Genomic DNA, 23,188 nt, shown 5'->3' on the forward strand with positions numbered 1-23,188 from the left:
CCTCCTTGAAGATATTCCAAGCAGATTTTTTGACAATGTAGGATAAGAATTAAGTGCAAAACTAGTTTGTCGTCCAATAATCTGGAGGGTAATTACAAGAATTTATTTCATCTTCAGTTTCCTATTATGGGAATTAAGAGCATGGTCTGAACAATAAGCATCGAGGCAAATAACCAGTTCCATAGGGTTCACAATATTCATGAAAACAGAAGCAACCGTGAAGTATTATTTATTTATAGCATCAGAGGTGCTATGAAACAGAAGTACAACTATTTGTTTTATTACAACAATCAAGTACCACATTTTACTCTACAAAAGAGCAAATATGACATTTCGCTAGTCCATGATATTGGAAAGTCTTATTTTCGGAGAGAGGAGATTTCCTATCCCCGTCGTCTTGTTCAATGGCCTTCTGTTTTTGTTGAGTCAGTCATACAAGAACAATCAGGGCAAGGACATTCAACTTTCTCATCAATTGAGCTAGTCATGCAAGAACAATCAGGGCAAGGACATTCAACTGTAGTTAGCAAATTTCTTGTTCTTGGTAAGTTTAAGTTCACAGAGTATGTTTTGGCTAAGACGCTTGACTCAATGGTTCCAGGAGTTTCAACATGACTCTCAATCGACTCACTGGTGCTGAGATAGAAGCAAAGTGCAAAAACCATGAAAACCAAGGCCACTGAGATTTTCTTTGCCATCGATAAAAAGTTTTAACTAGTCCCTCTCTAATACTTATGCTATTGATGTGGTTGCTCAAAGCAATCGAATTGTTGACATTTATAGTGATAAATTGCTTAGACGTTAACATTGAATAATTAGTACTAGCTGGGATATCTATGTTGTACTAGAGCATATCCTTTTTGGAATTAGTGTTTCGGCTGTGTTTTGTGAAAAATAATGTCAATTTCTCCTAAAAAGTTAAAGATGGTGTATTTGCCACCAATGGGGAAAAAAACAAAGCATCAACAGAAATGTGTGATATTTAGGTTCAATGCCGTCTCAGTTTCAGATATTACAAATAAATGGCTACTTCTAAATTTTGTTCGCGTTTCTTAACAGACTAGTTTTTTGAGACGTGCGTTGCTCGTGTATTTCATGCTAATTAATATAAATAGTTTAAAACGATATAGATAATATAGAATAAGTGTGTGGTGCACGAAATTTGAAGAGAGAAAATGTAAGCTCAAACTAATAAATGGTGACCATATTTGATCTATATTTATTGTCATTGTACTGTAAAACACAATTTTACCAAAAACTGCTATTGAATGAAGTTGAAAAAAGCAAGTCTTATTCAGTTATTGGTTATCTTATGTATTAGTACTTCATAGAAATTTAAAACACTACCAAATCAGAGGAAATAGTCTCTTGATTCTACATTCACTCCCACTCTAAAATATTATGATTAGGGGTGTACAAAGTAAACCGACAAATCGCACCAAACCAATAAACCGAGAAAAAAACCTGACTAGTGGTTTGGTTTGCCTTGATTTGGCGTTGAAAAAAAAAAAACCCGACCATAATTGGTTTGGGTTGGTTTTAAATAAAAAAAGTCAAAATAAAAAAAGTCAAACCGAACCAAACCAATCCGACATTACATGTATTCAATTTTTAAAATATTTTATACATAAAAATATTTATTTGTAATGTAATTTATAAATATTTCTTAAATTTTTTCGTAGTTTTTTAATCTATTATCATATTATTCAAGCTTGAACTTAGAATTTTGAATGTCAATAAGTTTTATACCCTATGGATGTTAGTAACTCAAATAAAGTCCAAACCAAAACCAACTCAACACTAATGCTAACAAAATAAATTCAATTTACTACTAGGAATGACAATAATTTTGGATATCTATTCTTTAGTTTTACATAATTGGTTTATAGAGTGAAAATACATAATTTGAGTTTTTTTTCTTTGTCATGTAATTAATACTTATTAGCCGTACTTATTTTAGCATGACTTAGTATTTTCAGATTATGGTCATTTTCTTTATGGCTTGTTAATTAGCAATATTTATTTTAACCGATTTTATTAGCTTTTGTTGAATATTTTAATATAATGTCATCACTCTTCTCACATTTTGTGTTATTTTCTTAAGAAACACCTTAATTATATAGTTGTATCTTACTAGGACTAAAGAAATATTTGAAGTAAAAGTTATATGTTTTGCATCAAGACTATTCCAAAAAAAACCCGAAAAACCCGAGTAAATTGAATAACCCGAGAAAACCCGAATTTGATTGGTTTGGTTTGGTGTATAAATTTAAAAACCCGACGCAATTGGTTTGGTTTGGTGTTTAAAAAATCTGAACCAATCCGGTCCAAGTACACCCCTAATTAAGATGGAGGAATCACGAGGATTGAATAACACCAAATGACATTGTTGAACTTGAACAATAATTTTCCTGGATTTGGACTTTCTAAATACTGTGTGCTTAACCGAAAAAATTAAATTGGAGAACAGGGGTTATATCAACAGAAGCTTGGTGGAAAGACCAAGACTATCAAGCTTTTGTACCTAACACGTCGATAAATCTCTTAGTTTAAAGTCACACTTCTTGACAATTGGGTAGAGCACATGTTTCTTTCCTAGCGAAAAGAAATCAGATCGTCAACTAACTAAAAAGCATAAAATTTGAAGAGATTAGCCATCTAAAGTGAAGGAGGAAAACAAAACACTACTCCTATCCTATTTAACATGGGTTAATATCACCAAACCATCTTATCTAGTTGGTACCAAGAAACAATTGAAAAGCAATAAAGCCGTCTGTTGGAAAGGAGTTCATTATACGTCTTAGTCGAATGTTTTTTTTTTTTTTTGCATAAAGCTAATAAAATACATATTATCACATAAATATATCCCCTAAATAGTAAGAGTTCAGTATAAAATGAAGGTTCAACTGATTTAACATTAGAAAAAAAAAAAAAAATTACCTGTCCAAATGATGCTAAGCAAAACTAGTCGTTGAGCAAAATAAGCCAAATGAGAAGATCAATAGTTTTATAGGAGAAAAAGGATTCTGACATGAAGAAGAGGTAAAGTATAAATTATCAGAGGAAGCTCGAAGGCCAAAAACCTATAAACCTAAAATGTTAACCGACTATTGGTAGCTGAAATGTTCCTCCCTATTTAGTGATAAAATTAGCATAAATGCAACCTTCAGTAACTGTGTTGCTCCCAAACGCACACGCAAGTATACGTGGTCATACAAGTAATATAGACTGTTAAGTCCAGATATCGATCTCACAGAGACTTAGATTCTACTGTCGAACTAATTCAAATTCGAATAAAACTATTCAAGAAAGTGAAAATCAAGATGTTTGTTGTACTAAACTAAAACTGAAAAGCAAACAATTTGTGATGGGTGTTTTTGTGACTGAGAATATTTCGACAAAGATTGTAAGGTTTATCAGATGAGAGAAAGTTCTAGGGTCATGACTTTCGACAATTCAGTTGATCTTCAGACAATTCCACCTATCTTATTTCCTAGGTTACTAGTTGACGGGTTAATTATAACTTTATGAGTATCTTCCGAGTTGCTCACAAGCCTGTAGATGCTACTATAACGTCTATATCCCTATGGTCGTCAGAGGTAACAAGAATGCATTTACTCCTCCGTATTCAACTAAGCAAGGCTAAAGGGTATATCCCTATCCTCATTAGCGAAACGATTATATCGAACAAGCCCTATTTATTCTTATTACGCATGCGAATTCCCTATCCCTAGTTCAATTCACACGCCACAGATAATGTCTAACTATTGGCCAGATAATCAAACAATTAAGATCAAGAATAAATAAGCAACCCAAAATATGGAAAATCAATAGAGAATAATTGTCATCAAACCAACTTTCAAGTCTTATGCCACAACCCTAGAATTAAGAAGTTTAGCTACTCATGATTCTCAATGAACAAGAAGAATTCATGAATAATCTAGGGTTGAAAAAGATGAAAAATAAAATAAACCTAGAGAGAAGGTAATATGACGGCTTACAAGTCTTGGAATAATCCCAGCACGTCATTAATAATGAACAAAATATCTATTTATAGTTTAGGGTTGTTAACCAAATAAAAGGGTCCTAATCCTACTTAAAATCGGACAAAATTGGGCATTCCCGCATTGGCCACGCGTCGCGGGTCCAACGCGGGGTCTTCAGTGAATTCAGCCCCTATTTGTGCTGAGTCCGCGACGCGGGCTCAACGCCTGATTGAGAAGTTCCTGCAACTGATTCTTCTGTTAAGGGCACGCGACGCGGGTCCAACACCTGAGTGCCATCTCGTGTTACATCCGCAACGCGGGTGTGGCACAATTGTGCTTGATTCTTCCAGAAATTCACCTAAGTGTCCAAAGCTTCTCTCGTTCGCTCGTGTACACAAGGTCACCTCCAGAATCAACCAAAACTGCTTGGTTTTCCGTCGTTTGTCTTCATCGTACCTAGATACATGAAATATAGCGACATAAGCTCAAATACGACGATTTCATCATATATTAGGCAATAAAAGTCTTAGGAATGTGATGTAAAATGACACGAAACATGATATTTGTGCCAAATATCACCACCCCCCACTTAGACCTTGCTCTCCCTCGAGCAAGCATGAACCAACACCAGACTGCATTTCTCATTTAACTCATTCAAACAGGTCTGCACCGGGATTCGGCTAGTATGACTATCTCAAAGGAAAGATTTCAAAACCAAAACAATGAGCTAAGTTATGAAAGCCATGCCAAAGATTTAAAACCTTGTTTTGAACAACAATGACCATTTTCCTGAAGAGCACGTCACTTTTTTTAAAAAAACAATTGACCCAACGACACCACTTTAAAGCATGTAACCATTCTTATGACCAAGAAATCAACACTTCACCACTCTATTGCTACTCATGTGCCCTCACCAAAAGAAAGTCGTCCATATCTCTCAAGAATTACACATGTATAAATCAATGGACATAATATCGATAATCACGCTTACTCTCACAAAGAATATCACACGCAAAGTACGACGTACCATAGGCTTGCCCGTAGTGTAACCACTCCATTAATACAAGTAAGACGAACCTAGAATCAAGTAGGACTTCGAGGGTTGTAATGTAGGCTAAGGGACGGGTAGAAATTATTTGGATAATAGTGACTAACCTCCCTAAGCACTTTAATACATATACTTCTATCATTCTTGCACAATTTCTTCATTAGCCCTTATTCAACACCAACTAACCTTTAAATTTCTCCCAATTCACCCATTTTTCTTTATTTAAGCACCACTCTTTTAAAGGTCTCACAAGTTAGAAGGGAAACTTTTTCGCTACAATTTTTTTTTTCTGTCTTTTTCAGATTTCTTCATTTTTTTTATTCTTTTTTTTTTTCAATTCCCGACTAACAAGTGAATTAGTTCTTTTCATTCGATGCTCCCATAGTCTTCCTAGATTACAATTAACAACAACTTTCCCCTTTTTCATTCACCTCCCAACTCTCATTATATATGTAAATGATTAAATTGCTCATAGAGTATTTGGATCAAAAATCAAGTTTTATAGAACGAAGGGGTAGAGGCTAATTAACTGCTATCAAAGAAAAGGCTAAAGGCTCAAAAGGGTTAACTAGGGTACTATTTACAAGTTGGTAGGATATACATTTTAGGCTTTTTAGTGACTAATCAAATAAACGCCTTTATCATTTTCTAGGCTTCATCGAACTTCATTCTGCTTCGCGAAGACGTCAATACCAAACATGGATACAAATGCAAAACCTTACACACACATGGCACATAATCAACGCAAGAGGGATCCGGTTGTCCCTAGAATCAAACAACAATAAAAATCAACAATGCCAAGTGGGTCATAGCGAGTCAAACACAAAACCATTTGCAGGTGCTTTCAAGAGAACTGATAAAAATTCAAGGCATGCTTTCACAAAAACAAAATTTTTAGATCGCTCATATGCCAATACTTCACCTAACCCGTGCACCTAGCATTTGAATACCCCTATCCTAAGGACTAATTTTCCCTCAAGCAGGTTGTCATCCACCCGTCATCAGGAAAAGCCCTTTCTATGACTAAGAAGTAAAAACAAAAAGAAAATAAAAATCCTAACGGATGACTCATGCCACTACTGAGGGCCTACTCTAAAAACAAAATCTTTTTTTTTTCAAGTAGTCCTAAACTAAAAAGAAAGACTAAACTAAAGTTAGATCCTTTAAAAAAAAAAAATCCTAAGGCATAAGCATCCTCTATCTCGAGACGTACTCCCACCCCACACTTACTTTCATGCACTGCCCTCAATGCATATGAAAAGATAAAAACAAAAGTAAGGCGAGAGATACTCCCTGGGGCCCACTAGGGCCTAGTCATCCTCATCAGAATCAGCAGCCTCGCCATCCTCAGGCTCGGCTTCCATCGCAGCATAATCTTCATTCTCGTCCCCCATCTGGGACTCTACCTCCTCACCCGCGGCTATATCAGCCTCAATCAAGTCCGCCGAGTTCACATCCTCATCGGCAGCTAATGTGGCCTCTTCTCCCACAAGAGCTCGGGAGTACGGGGTATGCGGGACTGTAGCAAACAAACTGGACATATCGACGTTGAAGTGCTCAGCGGCCACTGTCATCCCTCTGTAAAGTTAGGCCAACATTGTGGATTGGGTTGCCCTCTCCTTGTCGGGGGTGAGCTGCTGCTTCTTGCTCAACTCTGGTGCCTTGACATTTGAAATATCAAGGGCATCCTCAGGAGGTGGTAACACTCTATCAGACGGCTGTGCTAATCTGTCATTCAAGTTCATCAAGTAAGCCGTGAGAGTGTTACCGAAACTCAACTTCGGCGGGGTGTGTAATCGAACCTTCTGCATCTCCTCCATTATCAAATACCCTATGTTAACGGGTTGTCCCGTCATAAGAAAGTATATAATGTAGACCTGCTCTTTTTGCACCTCAGAATAGTGCTCCAATGGCCAGATTCGGTAATTCAACAAACGCAACCATACTCGTGCCTCCTGATTGAAATTACTCATCTTCATGTACTTGTGCTTACGATACTTTCTCGCATAACGGGCCCATGAGGCTCTGGAATCCACACCACACAAGGTTTCCCGAATGGCCTTGTAATCAGGCCGGTGAATGAAGTCCAACAGCGGTTCGGTAGGATAATCAGGGACGCCCAAGTGTGCACATAAGAGGGATGGTGAGATGGGTATATCCCCTCCCCTGCAATAGATAGTCGGCTCCCATTTTCCATGTCGGGTGAACGTGATATTGGCGTAGAACTCGAGGACAAGATCGATGTTAACTGGCCCCGGTGTCTCAAAGATGGACACCCACCTCATGTCTACAAGCCGATTGTACACATTCCTGAAGCGGCGTTGCAATAGGGTTCCATTGATGATACGCTTATGGATGTACCCTACTGCGGGGTTAAAAGTTTCGTACCAATCCTCCCCGGATACACAGACATCTGGCCTGGGTCTGGACGATGGAGCACGAGGGATAGGGACGGTTGGTTGCTTACCCCCCGACAGCGATTTTATTGTCTTTTTAGCTTTGGGGGGGTTGGCTCTCCCTCGTTTTGTGCCTTGGAAGGTGGAAGTGGCAGCCGATTTTCCCTTAACTTTGTTGTTAACCATTTTGCCTGCAAAACAACACAATACCAAACGTGAATCAAATTCCAAAACCAAAGGGGTCGTACCCCACAATTAATTTCTTTCTATCTTTTTCAAGTTTGGAGTTGTGTGGCCCCCTTTCAAGCTTTTCGGGCCTTTTTACGATTAACACCTAAGTTGGGGTTGAACCGACCCCACACTTACTTCTAACTACGTAAACAAAAGGAAAACAAAGAAGTTAACTAAGTTAGACTAGAATAAAAAAGAAAACTAAGAAAAATAAAAATCAAGAGGCACTAGTTCATGTGTTAGGACTTTGGGTTGGTGGTTCATGATTTTCTCAACCCAATCCGCTATTTGGTAGGCACAAATGATGTCCCACGGTTCGTACAACTATTTATTGTCATATTGATACTCAAGACTTCACAATTACACATAAACATTCATTCGAGCATTTTTACGAACACGTGGCGGGCATAGAATTTTCCCTTTGAATGTTAAGGAACAATTGTGGGTTTAAACCCTCCCTTTCACAATGGGAGTCATCTTCTAGCCCTAGACATCAATAACACACAACTAACACTAATCCCCGCCCCAATTTCGCCCAAACCCAACAACCCTAGTTTCACAACTTTAATCTTGACAAACAAGTGAAAAAAGAAAAGATTGTGCTTACCTCTTGATATTATAAGATGAAATCACAAGTTTGTTTGAAGTTTCAAGTGGGTTTCCTATGGAATTTGGGGGAAAATGAGCGGAGGGATTCGAATTTTAGAGGGGAGGGGAGAGGGAAATGTGTGTTGGAGAGGGAATGGGAATGGGGGAATGGGGGGCGAATCTGGTTTTTTAAAAAGACATTTGAACCGCCTCTTTCATGTTGACCCTGCGTCGCAGGTGCAATGCGAAAGATTTATTTTTTCTAAAATCTCAGAGTTGGCGTTACACTCGCGTCGCGGGTACAACGCGGGAAAAACAGCTGCAGAATATACATCAGAGTTGGCGTTACACCCTCATCGCTGGTACAATGCGGAAAAAACAGCTGCAGGATATTTTCGTTCCAGCGTTGGCCCCACGTCGCGGGTTCAACTCATACATCAAACCTGGACCGAGTTTCAACCGATACTTGCTTGTTTTGTGGTCCTTCTCTTTCCCTATTCCTGCAACATGAACAAACGTGACCTATATGCACATAAACGTTGGGTTGCCTCCCAATCAGCGCCTTAGTTAAGGTCGTGGCACGACTCTTTTTGAATTTTCTCATTTTTCCAATTTTTTTTTTCACACGGGTTGCCTCCCGAGAAGCGCTTGATTTAACGTCACAGCACGACGTAGGCTTTTCTCAAGCCTCCTCTAGATCCACCGAGGTCTTCTCCGGATTGATGACCTCTCCAAAATAGTGCTTGACCCTCTGCCCATTTACCAAGAATGTCCGCTCTGCATTCAGCGGCTTCAGCTCAACCGCCCCATGTGCGGTTACCCGAACGACTTCAAACGGCCCCGACCACTTACTTTTCAACTTCCCTCCGAAAATCTTCAGCCTGGAGTTATACAACAAGACTAACTGCCCGGGTACAAAGTCACGAGGTTGGATGCGCTTGTCGTGAATTCTCTTCGTTCGCTCCTTGTACATTTTTGCGTTCTCATAGGCATGATAGCGAAATTCCTCTAACTCGTGCAGTTGCAACAGTCTCTTTTCTCCAGCTTAAACCATGTCTAAATTCAGCTTCTTTATTGCCCAATATGCTCTATGCTCGAGCTCAACTGGTAGATGACATACCTTACAAAGACGAGTTTATAGGGAGATGTGCCAATTGGAGTTTTGTAAGTTGTTCTGTATGCCCACAGAGCATCATCGAGCTTCAGTGCCTAATCTTTCCTACTCATGCTCACAGTCTTCTCTAAAATTCTCTTAATTTCTCTGTTCGATACCTCCACTTGACCACTCGTTTGAGGATGATAAGCAGTCGCTATCTTGTGTTTCACCCCATACTTGAGCAACAATTTATCAAAGAGTCGATTGCAAAAGTGCGTACCTTGATCACTGATGATGGCTCGAGAGGTCCCAAACCTTGTAAAAATGTTCTTTTTCAGAAATCTTGCCACCACACTAGCGTCATTGGTGGGAAGTGCAATGGCTTCTACCCACTTCGAGACATAGTCTACAGCAACCAATATGTACTTATTCCCCTTGGACGGTATGAAGGGACCCATGAAGTCGATACCCCACACATCAAATAGCTCGATTTCTAAGATACCCTTCAAAGGCATTTCATGACGCTTGGAGATATTTCCGGTTCTCTGGCAGCTATCGCAGGCTCGCACAAATTCATGAGCATCTTTGAACAAAGTAGGCCAGTAGAACCCGGATTGAAGTACCTTCGCAGCTGTTCTGTCACCAGCGTGATGTCCCCCATAGGGTGATGAGTGACACTTCTCAAGAATCGCGGGGACCTCTTCCTCTGGGATACACCTTCTGATCAGCTGATCTGTGCCAACCCTGTAGAGATAGGGCTCATCCCATACATAGAAACGACTATCATGCAAAATCTGCTTCTTCTTCTCGTGATTAGCACCAGTGGGGTAAATCTCACTTACTATAAAGTTCACCATGTCTGCATACCATGGCACCTCAGCTGATTGTAGAGCAAAAAGTTGTTCATCAGGAAAAGTCTCCTTAATCGCCACTGCTTCATCTACATGTTCCCAATCTTCCAACCTCGATAAGTGATCTACTACCTGATTTTCTGTGCCCTTTCGATCAAGAATCTCGATGTTAAACTCTTGTAGCAAAGAACACCAAACGAATAAGCCTCGGCTTTGCATCCTTCTTTGCAAACAAATAACGAACTGCAGTGTGATCAGTATATAGAATTACCTTCATGCCCACAAGATATGATCGGAATTTGTCAAAGGCGTAGACAACCGCCAATAACTCCTTCTCTGTGACAGTATAGTTCATCTGGGCTGCATCAAGTGTCTTGCTGGCATAGTAAATAGGATGAAAAATCTTGTCCCTTTTCTGACCAAGGACAGCTCCCACAGCAAAATCACTTGCATCACACATCAAAATAAATGGCAGAGACCAATCGGGTGCGATGATAATAGGAGCAGACACTAACCTCTGTTTCAACTCATCAAAAGCCGTCAGACAGGCTTCATTGAACACAAACTTCACATCTTTCTCTAAAATCTTGCACATTGGATTAGCAACTTTAGAGAAGTCTTTGATGAACCATCGATAGAAGCCTGCATGCCCAAGAAAACTGCGAACTCCCCGAACTGAAACGGGTGGTGCAAATTTTTCAATTGCTTCAATCTTTTCCCTGTCAACCTCTATTCCCTTGCTCGATATCTTGTGCCTAAGAACGATGCCCTCTCGAACTATGAAATGGCATTTTTCCCATTTAAGTACTAAGTTCGTTTCTTCACAACAAGCTAACACGGCATCAAGATGGTTCAAGCAGTCATCAAAAGAATCCCCAAAAACAGAGAAGTCATCCATAAATACCTCCACATAGTTTTCCACCATATCGGTGAAAATAGCCATCATACATCGCTGAAAAGTACCTGGAGCATTGCACAAACCGAAAGGCATCCTCCAGAATACAAACGTACCATATGGACATGTGAATGTGGTCTTCTCTTGATCCTTAGGTGCAATCATGATCTGGTTGTAGCCCGAATAGCCATCCAAGAAGCAATAATTATCATGCCCAGCCAATCTATCGAGCATTTGATCTATGAAGGGCAAAGGAAAGTGATCTTTTCTGGTGGAGTTGTTCAACTTGCGATAGGCATAACATATTCTCCAACCGGTAACAGTTCGTTGAGGCACCAATTCATTCTTCTCATTCTCGACTACAGTCATGGCCCCTTTCTTCGGAACACATTGTACAGGACTTACCCATTTGCTGTCAGAGATGGGATAAATAATGCAGCTGTCAAGCCACTTGATCACCTCTTTCTTCACCATATCCTTCATGATCGGGTTCAGTTGTCTCTGGCATTCAACACTAGGCTTGCTATCCTCCTCTAATAAGATTTTGTGCATGCAAAATGAACTACTAATACCTCGAATATCAGCTATCGACCACCCAAGGGCTCGGATTCGATCTCTTAGCACTCGTAACACACGTTCAACCTGCACATCAGTCAAATAAGTAGAGAGGATTACAGGCAATGTGTCTCCACTGCCTAGGAATGAATAGCGAAGATGAGGGGGTAATGGCTTCAACTCAAGAACTGGAGCCTCTTCAATAGATGGTTTCGTCTTCTTCCATGACTCTGGTCTGTTTAACTCCTCAAACGGTGTGTTTGCTCATAGATAAGCACATGAAGTGTCAAGAATGCTAAGACACTCCTCGACTTTTGCATCAATCATCAAATCTTCCCCATACACTAAAGCTGTTTCCAAAAGGTCTCGCGAAGCTAGAAAGTGATCTAACTCTGCATTAGTGAGCTCGGGCTCCACCACGGTAATCATCTTCAACTCCTCATAATGGGCTGGGAGCTTGGTAGCTTTAAACACATCAAAAGTCGCCTTGTCCATCAACCGTAATGGACATCTTCCCATCTTTTACTCGGATCACGTAATCAACAAAAGAGCTGAATCCTCTTCCCATGATGAGGGGAACACTCTTATCTGCCTCATAATCAAGTATCACAAAATCAACCGGCAGAATAAATGGGCCTACCTTAACAAGAACATCCTCAATAATACCATCAGGATACGCGAGAGAACGATCAGCCAGCTGCAATGTAATAGTGGTTGGCCTAGGCTCACCGAAACCCAATGTTCGGAACACAAAAGTGGGCATCAGATTAATACTAGCACCCAAATCACACAATGCTAGCCCAACTACAATGTTGGCAATAGTAATCGAAATCGTGAAGCTGCCCGGATCTTTCAACTTTAGAGGAATTTTACTCCTCACTCTAGAACTACACTCCTCAGTAAGTGCAACAGTCTCAAACTCTGTCCAACTCCTTTTGTTCGCAACCACATCTTTGATATACGTAGCATATTTTGGAACTTCTTGCAAAAGCTCCACCAAAGGTATGTTGATGTGTACCTGTTTTAAGAGTTCAAGAAATTTCTTACAAGCCGAATCTGCTTTCTGTTTCTGAAGTCGCTGTGGAAAGGGAGGGGGTGGTTGAACCACTTCCTCCACATGTTGCTCAACGACTGTCTGCTTTGGTTCAACTCGCTTAGCAGGGATAAGTTCTGTCTCTGCTATGTTCTTCTTTTTCGGAGGCACTTCTTCAAGCTCTCTGCCATTCCTCAAGGTGATTGCCTTGCACTCCTTTGGATTCTTCTCAGTATCACTAGGAAGAGCACCCGGTGGTCTGACATTCTGCATAAGAGCCATCTGCCCCATCTGACGCTCAAGATCGTGAATAGATTTCTGCATCTCACTCGAACTTTCTCGATTTTGCCGCCGCGTCACTTTGATTTTGAGCTGCGAGTCGCTTCATCATCTCTTCTAAATTGCTAGCCGGCCGAGCTTCGAGGTTGCCGATAATTGTTCGGCTTGGGAAATCTTGCTTTCCAAATGGAGTGTTGTAATTATTTCCATAATAGTTTCCCCGATTTCCAATACATATTCTCGCCCCACAAAAATAGACAAGACTGGGATTCAATGGACAATTGTTATAATCATGAGGCTCACCACAACTTACACGCCGCCCGGGCCGAATATGTTGAACTGGTTGAATCTCGAGCTTCGAGAAACACCCTCATCATAACATTAGTAAGAGTACTTATCGGAATAGGCGCAACATCATCAACTTGAAGAACCCAGCCAGCTTTCTTTGGTAACCCCTTGGCTAGTCTCATGATACTCATGGTGACCCTCCGACATCATCTCTAGGAGAGTTTCCATCTCTTCATATGTTTTGTTTAAAATCTGCCCTTGAGCTGAAGCATTCAACAAGGCCCTTGATTCATGGTTAAGACCTTCTACAAAATAATTTCCAATGATCTCCTTTGGCTGTATGTGATGTGGGCAATCTCGCAAATAGCCCTTATACCTTTCCCAAGCGTGTGGAAGAGATTCGGAATCTCTCTGAGTGAAATTAGCAATTCTTCCTCGCAGCTCCTTTGTTTTCTTGGGTGAGAAAAACCCGTCGATAAACTTATTTGATAATATCTCCCAAGAAGTGCTAAAACCTGCAGGTAGATTCGTCAATCACTCCCTCGCTTCGCCAATCAGTGAGAACGAAAATAAGGACAGCTTCACATAATCATCGGGAACATCTCTATATTGGAAATTCTCGCTCAACTACACGAATCGCATCAAGTGCTTATGCGGGTCTTCACTAGACTTACCCATATATCGACACGTATGCCGCACCAGCCGCCTTTGTTCCTTCTTTCAGCTCGAAATTTCCAGTAATGTCAGGCCTAACAATAGCCTTAGCAATAGTCGCTAGACTAGGCCTAGCATAACTGGACAAAAGAATCCGTTGTTCTTGTGCCCTCGCAGCTGCTCTTGCACCCTGTTCATCCCCGTTTCTATTTCTATCCCTTTCTGCCTGTTCAAGAGCAAGTCTCGCTGCTTTGTCAGCCATTTTTCTCTGTCTGTGAAAAGTTCTTTCGATTTCGGGATCAAGATCAACTAACGATTTTCCTGAACTTCTAGTGCTTGGCGTAAACCAGAGAAACCTAAAGTGACACAAGTAGAACAACGAAAAAAAAGTAAAGACTTGAATAGAAAAACAAACTCAAATTAGAAAAACAAGAAATTTTTCTAAGTCCCCGGCAACGGCGCCAAAAACTTATTGCTCCCAAACGCACACGCAAGTATACGTGGTTGTACAAGTAATATAGTCTGTTAAGTCCATATATCGATCCCACAGAGACTTAGATTCTACTGTCGAACTAATTCAAATTCGAATAAAACTATTCAAGAAAGTGAAAATCAAGATGTTTGTTGTACTAAACTAAAACTGAAAAGTAAACAATTTGTGATGGGTGTTTTTGTGACTGAGAATATTTCGACAAAGATTGTAAGGTTTATCAGATGAGAGAAAGTTCTAGAGTCATGGCTTTCGACAATCCAGTTGATCTTCAGACAATTCCACCTATCTTATTTCCTGGGTTACTAGTTGACGGGTTAATTATAACTTTATGCGTATCTTCCGAGTTGTTCACAAGCCTGTAGATGCTACTATAACGCCTATATCCCTGTGGTCGTCAGAGGTAACAAGAATGCATTTACTTCTTCGTATTCAACTAAGCAAGGCTAAAGGGTATATCCCTATCCTCATTAGCGAAACGATTATATCGAACAAGCCCTATTTATTCTTATTATGCATGCAAATTCCCTATCCCTAGTTCAATTCACACGCCACAGATAGTGTCTAACTATTGGCCAGATAATCAAACAATTAAGATCAAGAATAAATAAGCAACCCAAAATATGAAAAATCAATAGAGCATAATTGTCGTCAAACCAACTTTCAAGTCTTTAGCCGCAACCCTAGAATTAAGAAGTTAGCTACTCATGATTCTCAATGGACCAGAAGAATTCATGAATAATCTAGGATTGAAAAAGATGAAAAATAAATTAAACCTAGAGAGAAGGTAATATGACGGCTTACAAGTGTTGGAATAATCCCAAAGACGTCATTAATAATGAACAAAATATCTATTTATAGTTTAGGGTTGTTAACCAAATAAAAGGGTCCTAATCCTACTTAAAATCGGACAATATTGGGCATTCTCGCGTTGGCCACGCGTCGCGGGTCCAACACGGGGTCTTCAGTGAATTCAGCCCCTATTTGTGCTGAGTCCGCGACGCGGGCTCAACGCCTGATTGAGAAGTTCTGCGCACCGATTCTTCGTTAGGGCACGCGACGCAGTCCAACACCCGAGTGCCATCTCGTGTTACATCCGCAACGCGGTGTGGCACATTGTGCTTGATTCTTCCGTAAATTCACCTAAGTGTCCAAAGCTTCTCTCGTTCACTCGTGTACACAAGGTCACCTCCAGAATCAACCAAAACTGCTTGGTTTCCCGTCGTTTGTCTTCATCGTACCTAGATACATGAAATATAGCGACATAAGCTCAAATACGCGATTCCATCATATATTAGGCAATAAAAGTCTTAGGAATGTGATGTAAAATGACACGAAACATGATATTTGTGCCAAATATCAAACTGCTACAAGATGAATAATCCTCCACATTTACCCCGTTTAATGCAGGTAACATTATCACTTGATATAAAAAAAAATTAAGAGGATAAAATTGCAGCGAAAATTATCATTTAATAGAAGTTTCTTTTAAAGAATAAAATTGTCAATCAATTTTCGATGGGCATTTTCGTAATTCAACTTTGAGCTTAGATTGTTCCCACTTTTACTATAACTAGTATCTGGACACGTGCGTTGCACGTGTATCTCATGCTAATTAGTATAAATGTTCACTATTATATTAGAATATGTTTGTGTCAAGTTACACGAAATTGGAAGGAAAAATAGATGCGCAAACTGATGAATGGTTAGCCTATAGAATAGAGTATGTATTGCCATTGCGAAATACAAATGTACTTGAAAATTGATTTCAAATGAGCATGAAAGAATATCCTTCGTCAGGGTCATGAAAGTTGAATTTGAGGAGAAAGAAACTTTATTTAGTAATACTTTGTACGCAATCAACTGTAGTTGTATCACTATTTTTCACGTAGTTAAAATTCATTTTTGGGTTAATCATTATGTTTTATTTAATTTATTTACATTATTTTGATCATAGAATTTAGTGCAACAATCACTACTAGAAACAGAGGGTTTTCCCACCGACATTCAGTGAGAAATTTGTGCTATAAAATATGATTTCCCACCTCATTCCCACCGAACCAACTCAGTGGGAAAACGCATGGTGGAACACAGGTTCCCATTAAAACGCTGGGAAACTTCATAATTTTTTTGTGTGAAAACACTACTATTTAGGTTTTTCACACCAACATTCAGTGGGAAATAGCCACTGAACATTTTTCAGTGGGAAATTCAATGGGAAAATGGAGATTTTTTAGTAGTGAATTAAAGTAATAATCGAACAACTTCAATTTTGCAATTCTTGTGATATAGTAACAGATATTCATCTTCAGAATTTTCTTGTTTTTTTTTTTTTCAACAAATCACAATTTACATATGAGTATGAGCAATGCCAGCGGGGTTACAGATACTTAACGTCTAAAAGCTTTTGCCCTACCTGTAATTAGAAACTCTACCTTCGTCTTATTTATACTTCTAATATATTAAGATGTGATCTAATAAAATTAATTGTACAGAAATTAGACCGACACATGCCTTCCTTAGGGTGTTTAGCAATTTCTTGGTGTACATCTGCAAAATAGTAAAATACTTAATGATTATTGGCATCAGAAAATTCAATTGATGTGTATATATATATATATATATATGTTGCATTGTACATGTACCTTTTCTCTAATTTAAAATTATGAACATTTCATCAGTGAATTTAAAAAAAAAAAAAAAAAAAAACTAATCGAACTGTATAATATAATAATATTATGAAATATAACACGAGAATCGCGTCTCAGATATTAGTACTTCATGAAAAATATAAGAAAAAGGAAAACTGCAAATACAGTTTCTGATTTTTTTTTTGAAGGTATAAAATCAATTTTTTTCTGATTGTTCCTGTACATAACAATCACATCATATGGCATAGGTAAAGACTTCATTTTTTAGCCATTCCCCTTTCCTATATGCACCAAAAAAAAAAAAAAAAAAAAAAAAAAAGAATTAGAAAATTTTATCAAAACTCGAAAAAGTCATCATCAAATAGGACACTGAGGGCTTGAGTTAACTAAACGTTCTTCGGATTAAAAGCAAGCATAGTGTGGTATTTATCTTTAGAGTATCAAATTATGAAATAAAAATAATTAAACAGAACAAAATAGGAATATAAATGCAACACGAAGGAGAAGCGGCGCTATCTGCAAGGCTGCAACTGCTATCAACAAATCAATGAAGTCAATATATGTAATTTTTTAAATTTACAGCTTGTCTTACGCTTACCTCATGAAATGTGAGCAGAGACAATTTGTTCAACTGAGAATTCTGTAGAATTTTTTCATATCTGTTGTTAAAAACAAAACAGGAAACTTCAGTAAGGAGATGGAATAAAACAGTAGATAATATCTTGCTAGGGATTTGGCGGTTTAGATACTTCAAAAGTATAAATTTGTGAGATGAACCAACAACACTTGCCACTGTTACGCCAAATGAGAAGAACGAAAAAGCTTTGTGGTTAGTGGCAAAAATCAAGGATTTAACCAATGGATAAAATCTTGGACAAAGAAGACAAGGATTAAACAAAAAGTGCACAAGTGAAGTGACATTTTATGGAAGGACACAGAGCACGTGAAAGGACTGCAAAGGATGCTATTAATGAAAGAAGCTAAAAAGGCCAATAAGTAAAACTCAATGAATATTGGAAGATGTAAAATTCCTTAATATATATCCGATTTAGTGTTTTTTTTTTTTTTTTAAATGAAGGACAAAATTGTCATTCAATTTTTCGATGGGCATTTTTGTAATCTAACTTTTAACTTCTTGGCTTTCCACTTTTAGTATAGTATGATAATATGAAGAGCAAAAAGACTACAAAATATAAAACGTGTCAATGAATATAACAAAAGCAGAATTCTTTTATGCTCCTTTGTGTTTACCGTATTTTTCAAGTAATATTTTTTGCGCGGTACCGATACTAGTATTCATGAAAACAAAAGCAACCGTGAAGTATTATTTTTTATAGCATCAGAGGCCCTATGAAACAGAAGTACAACTATTTGTTTTATTACTACAATCAAGTACCATATTTTACTCTACAAAAGAGCAAATATGACATTTCGCGAGTCCATGATATTGGAAATTCTTATTTTCGGAGGGAGGAGGTTTCCTATCCCCCGTTGTCTTGTTCAACGGCCTTCTGTTTTTGTTGAGTCGGTCATGCAAGGACAGTCAGGGCAAAGACATTCAACTTTCTCATCATTGAGCTAGTCATGCAAGAGCAATCAGGGCAAGGACATTCAACCGTAGTTAGCAAATTTCTTGTTCTTGGTAAGTTTAAGTTCACAGAATATGTTTTGGCTAAGACGCTTGACTCAATGGTTCCAGGAGTTTCAACATGACTCTCAATCGACTCACTGGTGCTGAGATAGAAGCAAAGTGCAAAAACCATGAAAACCAAGGCCACTGAGATTTTCTTCGCCATCGATAAAAAGTTTTAAACTATTCCCTCTGTAACACTTATGCTCTTGGTGTGGTTGCTCAAAGCAATCGAATTGTTGACATTTGTAGTGATAGATTGCTTAGATGCTAACATAATAACATTGAGTAATTAGTACTAACTGGGATATCTATGTTGTACTAGAGCATATCCTTTAAGGAATTAGTGTTTAGGCTCTGTTTTTAAAAAAATAATGTCAATTTCTCTTGGAAAGTTAAGATGGTATAGATGCCCCATATGGACAAAAAAAGCATCAACAGAAATGTGTCATATTTAGGTTCAAACTGATACAATGCCGTCTCAATTTCAGATATTCCAAATAAATGGCTGCTTCTAAATTTTATTCGCCTTTCTTAACAGATTTATTGATGTCAACAATAGATAGATGCATGGTGTATCTTAAACACTACCATCTATAACCCTTTCAAATATTTGTAATTAAGAAATGAGTTTATCCCACGTTCATACCCGCCAAAAGTTTTATGAGTTTAGCATTATATCCACCAAATGGTTATAAAATTTACACTTCCAGTCAAACTTGTTGATTGTTGTGTTTCTGTAGCTTGTAAGTCTTTGATTGTCTATGTCAACACTTAGGACTATCCATCTATGCATTAAAAGTTCGCAATCACTAAAAAAGAGCTTAGAATATCATTTAAGCAAAGGGAAGTATAGTTTATAGTTTAAGAGAATATTATTGTCTGAATATCTGTCATCTGCTGAACAAGGGAAATGGTTGCTGTTAGTGAATAGTTTCTTCAGTTATTGATGTAGATGAAAATGAGGTTCTTTATACTTCAAATTGGCAAACATGCATATCATCAAATAAGACTATTCACAACAACATTATCAATTTTTCAGAAAGTAGGCCAAATTGTCAAACATGCAAATCATCAAATAAGACTATTCACAACAACATTATCAATTTTCGTTAAGTAGGCCATCATTAAGCCAGTTCCTCATCATCAAGAAAGCCTCTTCTGCATCTTTATCGTCTTCTAAAGATTGAGGCCGATGGGCAAAACCATAACTCCTTCCCTCAAAAACAACCATTTTGCAACCATTGGCATTATTTTCAACCTCCTTCAAGACATTCACTGGACAAAGTGGATCATTGTCACCTGCAATGAGTAGTAACGGAACCTCAATCTTGCTCACAATAGATAAGTCGATCCGTGTGCCATAGAATGAGATGCCAACACCAAAGTGAGAACCCTGGTCTTGAGCCAATATGTCTATTAACAGGCCACCTCCAAAACAAAATCCAATGACACCAAACTTGTTTGATATTCCTGCAGCCACGAATTCATCGGCCATCCATTTTGTCGATGTGAAAATGTCTCTCACAACCTGTTGTTTGTCTACACCACCGAGCCATTTCTCAAACAAAGCCTGGGGTTCATCTTTTCTCCATGGATTGCCACGAAACATATCTGGTACCAGAACACTGCAAAATTATTCAACAAACAACAGAAGGAATTCAATACAATTTCCAACTAAAAGGGTTTGACAAAACAAAGAAGCTGAATACAACATTACTAATATATTTAACTTGCACACTCCGACAATTTATAAATATTTTACATTAACAGTGTATTTATCAGGTAACCTGCCTTATTTATCAGGTCACTAATCCCAACTTTTATGAACGTTTGCTTAATAGTTACTGTTAGGTGACCTGTTTGAAGTCACACTCATTATTGATATGCTACAAAGAGAATCAGCACCTAAAAGGACAAATGACGGTGACAGGAGGAGGGGAAAGAGTCGGAACTCAAGAAAAAGAGACGACTATCTAACATTAGGAACTCCTTCACTAGAACAAGTTACTTTTGTATTATCTTATTGTCATCTTAGTTGATCCTAGAACCAAACGGTAAAAACTTTCAGGTGGCCTTTGTTTGAAAATTTTGCAAACTCTGTTTGAGTTGTCTCGCAAAAACTCAGAAGACATTTTGCATACTGTCTTTGAAAATTTTCGAATGAACACCTCCACATGCAGTATAGACATGTTCATGTCTCGAGCTTTATAGACATGTTCATGACTCGAGCTTTCTTTGGTTGGTTGCATCACTTTCTTTTGCACAGGGTATGGAGTATGATAACCAAAGGAGGCACCTTTCAAGTAGAGAAGGCATAGCAGGAGTAGATGACTTACTTGTACCCATTGCATGCAACACGGTATGCAAAATCTCTGGTAGATGAGTCCTCAAATCCAAAGATATCAGATAAGAGCAAAATGCCAGTACCATTATTGTTCTTTACAGCGTTGCAAAGATAAGCATCAATGCTATCAACTCCATCCCCAATAGAGAGCTCCACTCCATTAACCAGTTCACAAGCCTCATCCTCTAATTTCACTTTGCAATTAAAGACACTGCATTTCTTAGGCTTTCTGAAGGATAATGAAATACCCCAACACTTCACACAGTTTCTCTGGACAATAACTGAAGCATGACAGTCAGCCCTTTCTCGAGAACCATCAAACTAATTAAACAACACACTGTGTATTCTTTGGATCTACTAGGAAATATGGCATACTTCAAAGGAATGAAGATTTTCAGAACAACTTAGTTTTTAATTAGAAGATTAGTACTTATTTCAAAAAGACGATGTAATTTACCAGTAATTTTAAATTTACATCATCTGTCCATTAACCCTAGCCTTTATTGACAATGGCCTCAATGGATAACTTACTGGATTGCTCAGTAAGTTCTCTTATTCTATTTTCCACTGTCAATAATATTCCTGCAGATATGGAAGAAGTCTTGGACCATTGGTTTAATCAAGTTTTCTTGATAAAAAATAGCAGAGTTTTTAACATTGCAGATAAGATTGAAGTGCAAAACTAATTCTTCCTCCAGTAATCTGGAGGGTAATAAGAATTTGTCTCATATTCAGTTTCTATTGTGAAAAGAGCATGGTCTCAACAATAAGAAGCGAGGGAAATAACAAATTCCATAGGGTTCGCAGTATTCATGAAAATAGAAGCAAACATGAAGCAGTATTATTTATTTATTAATAGCTTCTGAGGTGATCAAACAGAAGTGAAACTACTTATTTTGTGTTACAGCAGTCAAGAACCACTATTTATTCTACACAAAAGCAAATATAACATTTTTTTTTGTTTCAGAACCTTCACTGACGTTGGAAACTCTTATTTTTAAAGAGAAAAGGTTTCCTATCTTGTCGTCTTGTTCAATGGCCTTCTGGGTTTGTTGAGTCAGACATGCAAGAACAATCAGGGCAAGGACATTCAACTTTCTCATTAATTGAGCTAGTCATGCAAGAGCAATCAGGGCAAGGACATTCAACTGTAGTTAGCAAATTTCTTGTTCTTGGTAAGCTTAAATTCACAGAATATGTTTTGGCTAAGATGCTTGACTCAATGGTTCCCGGAGTTTCAACATGACTCTCAATCAACTCACTGGTGCTGAGACAGAAGCAAAGCGCAAAAACCATGAAAAGCAATGCAACTGAGGTTTTCTTTGCCATTGATCAAAAATTTAAATTAGTCCCTCTGTAATACTTATGCTATTGATGTGGTTGCTCAAAGCAATTGAATTGTTGAAATTTATAGTGATTTTACTGCTGAGATATCTATGTTGTATTAGAGTATATGCTTCTTGGAATTAGTGTTTCCAAAAACAGTGATTTCTCTAGGAAAGTTAAGATGCTATCGGTGCCACCTACAGACAAAGGGGAATGCAGAGCATAAAAGAATTGGACAATTTGAGAAGAAGACAAAAAGAGGAGTTCTCTCATTGATAACATCAGCAGCTATCAAGAAATCACTAGTGGAATAAATCACAATATATAAATTCTCTTTCCCATAAAATCATGAGTGAGTCCAGAGGCGAATCTAGGACTGGTTCTATTGGTATAACTAATACACCTTCTTGCCAAGGAAATTAGTGAGAGGCAACATTACTACAAAGTGCATTCTAACCTGTGATTCTTGACTTGAACAATATAAATAATTCAGTAAAATTTACTCTACGTATTTTGTAATAAGTTGCAACCACTACCACCCAGTCATAGTGAATTTAGTGCACTTTGCAATTACTGACTTACAATCCTGAATTTACTTATAAATCATAGCAAAGTCAGAAAAAACCTACCGAAAATGATATATGAAAACGAGCATCAAGTGGTGGCAAGAATGTCCCCCTCTTTTTAAAGAGGCTGCTGCTGGTACCTGCTGCTGTTGGAGCTGTCAACAGAAGGGCTGACTCCATTCTTCCAACTCTCTATTATGGTAAGCAAGTGAAGATATTAATAAATGTGCCAAATACAGAGAGGAAACAAGAAAGGTGACTAGTGGACAATAATAATG

The 23,188-nt window shown here is 38.2% G+C and overlaps 1 protein-coding gene across 1 annotated transcript; it reads right to left on the reverse strand.

The window, feature by feature from the left end:
- Nucleotides 1-19,670: 19,670 nt before the first annotated feature.
- Nucleotides 19,671-23,181, reverse strand: LOC132034275 (uncharacterized). The gene is made up of 3 exons (XM_059424576.1): nucleotides 22,974-23,181; nucleotides 21,011-21,288; nucleotides 19,671-20,299 (listed from the first exon to the last, which is right to left on the reverse strand). The coding sequence occupies exons 1-3, from the start codon at nucleotides 23,088-23,090 to the stop codon at nucleotides 19,774-19,776; spliced, it is 921 nt and encodes a 306-aa protein (XP_059280559.1). The 5' UTR covers nucleotides 23,091-23,181; the 3' UTR covers nucleotides 19,671-19,773.
- Between the last annotated feature and the right edge of the window lie 7 nt (nucleotides 23,182-23,188).

Source organism: Lycium ferocissimum, chromosome 10, assembly GCF_029784015.1.
Source record: "Lycium ferocissimum isolate CSIRO_LF1 chromosome 10, AGI_CSIRO_Lferr_CH_V1, whole genome shotgun sequence".
NCBI lineage: Eukaryota > Viridiplantae > Streptophyta > Magnoliopsida > Solanales > Solanaceae > Lycium > Lycium ferocissimum.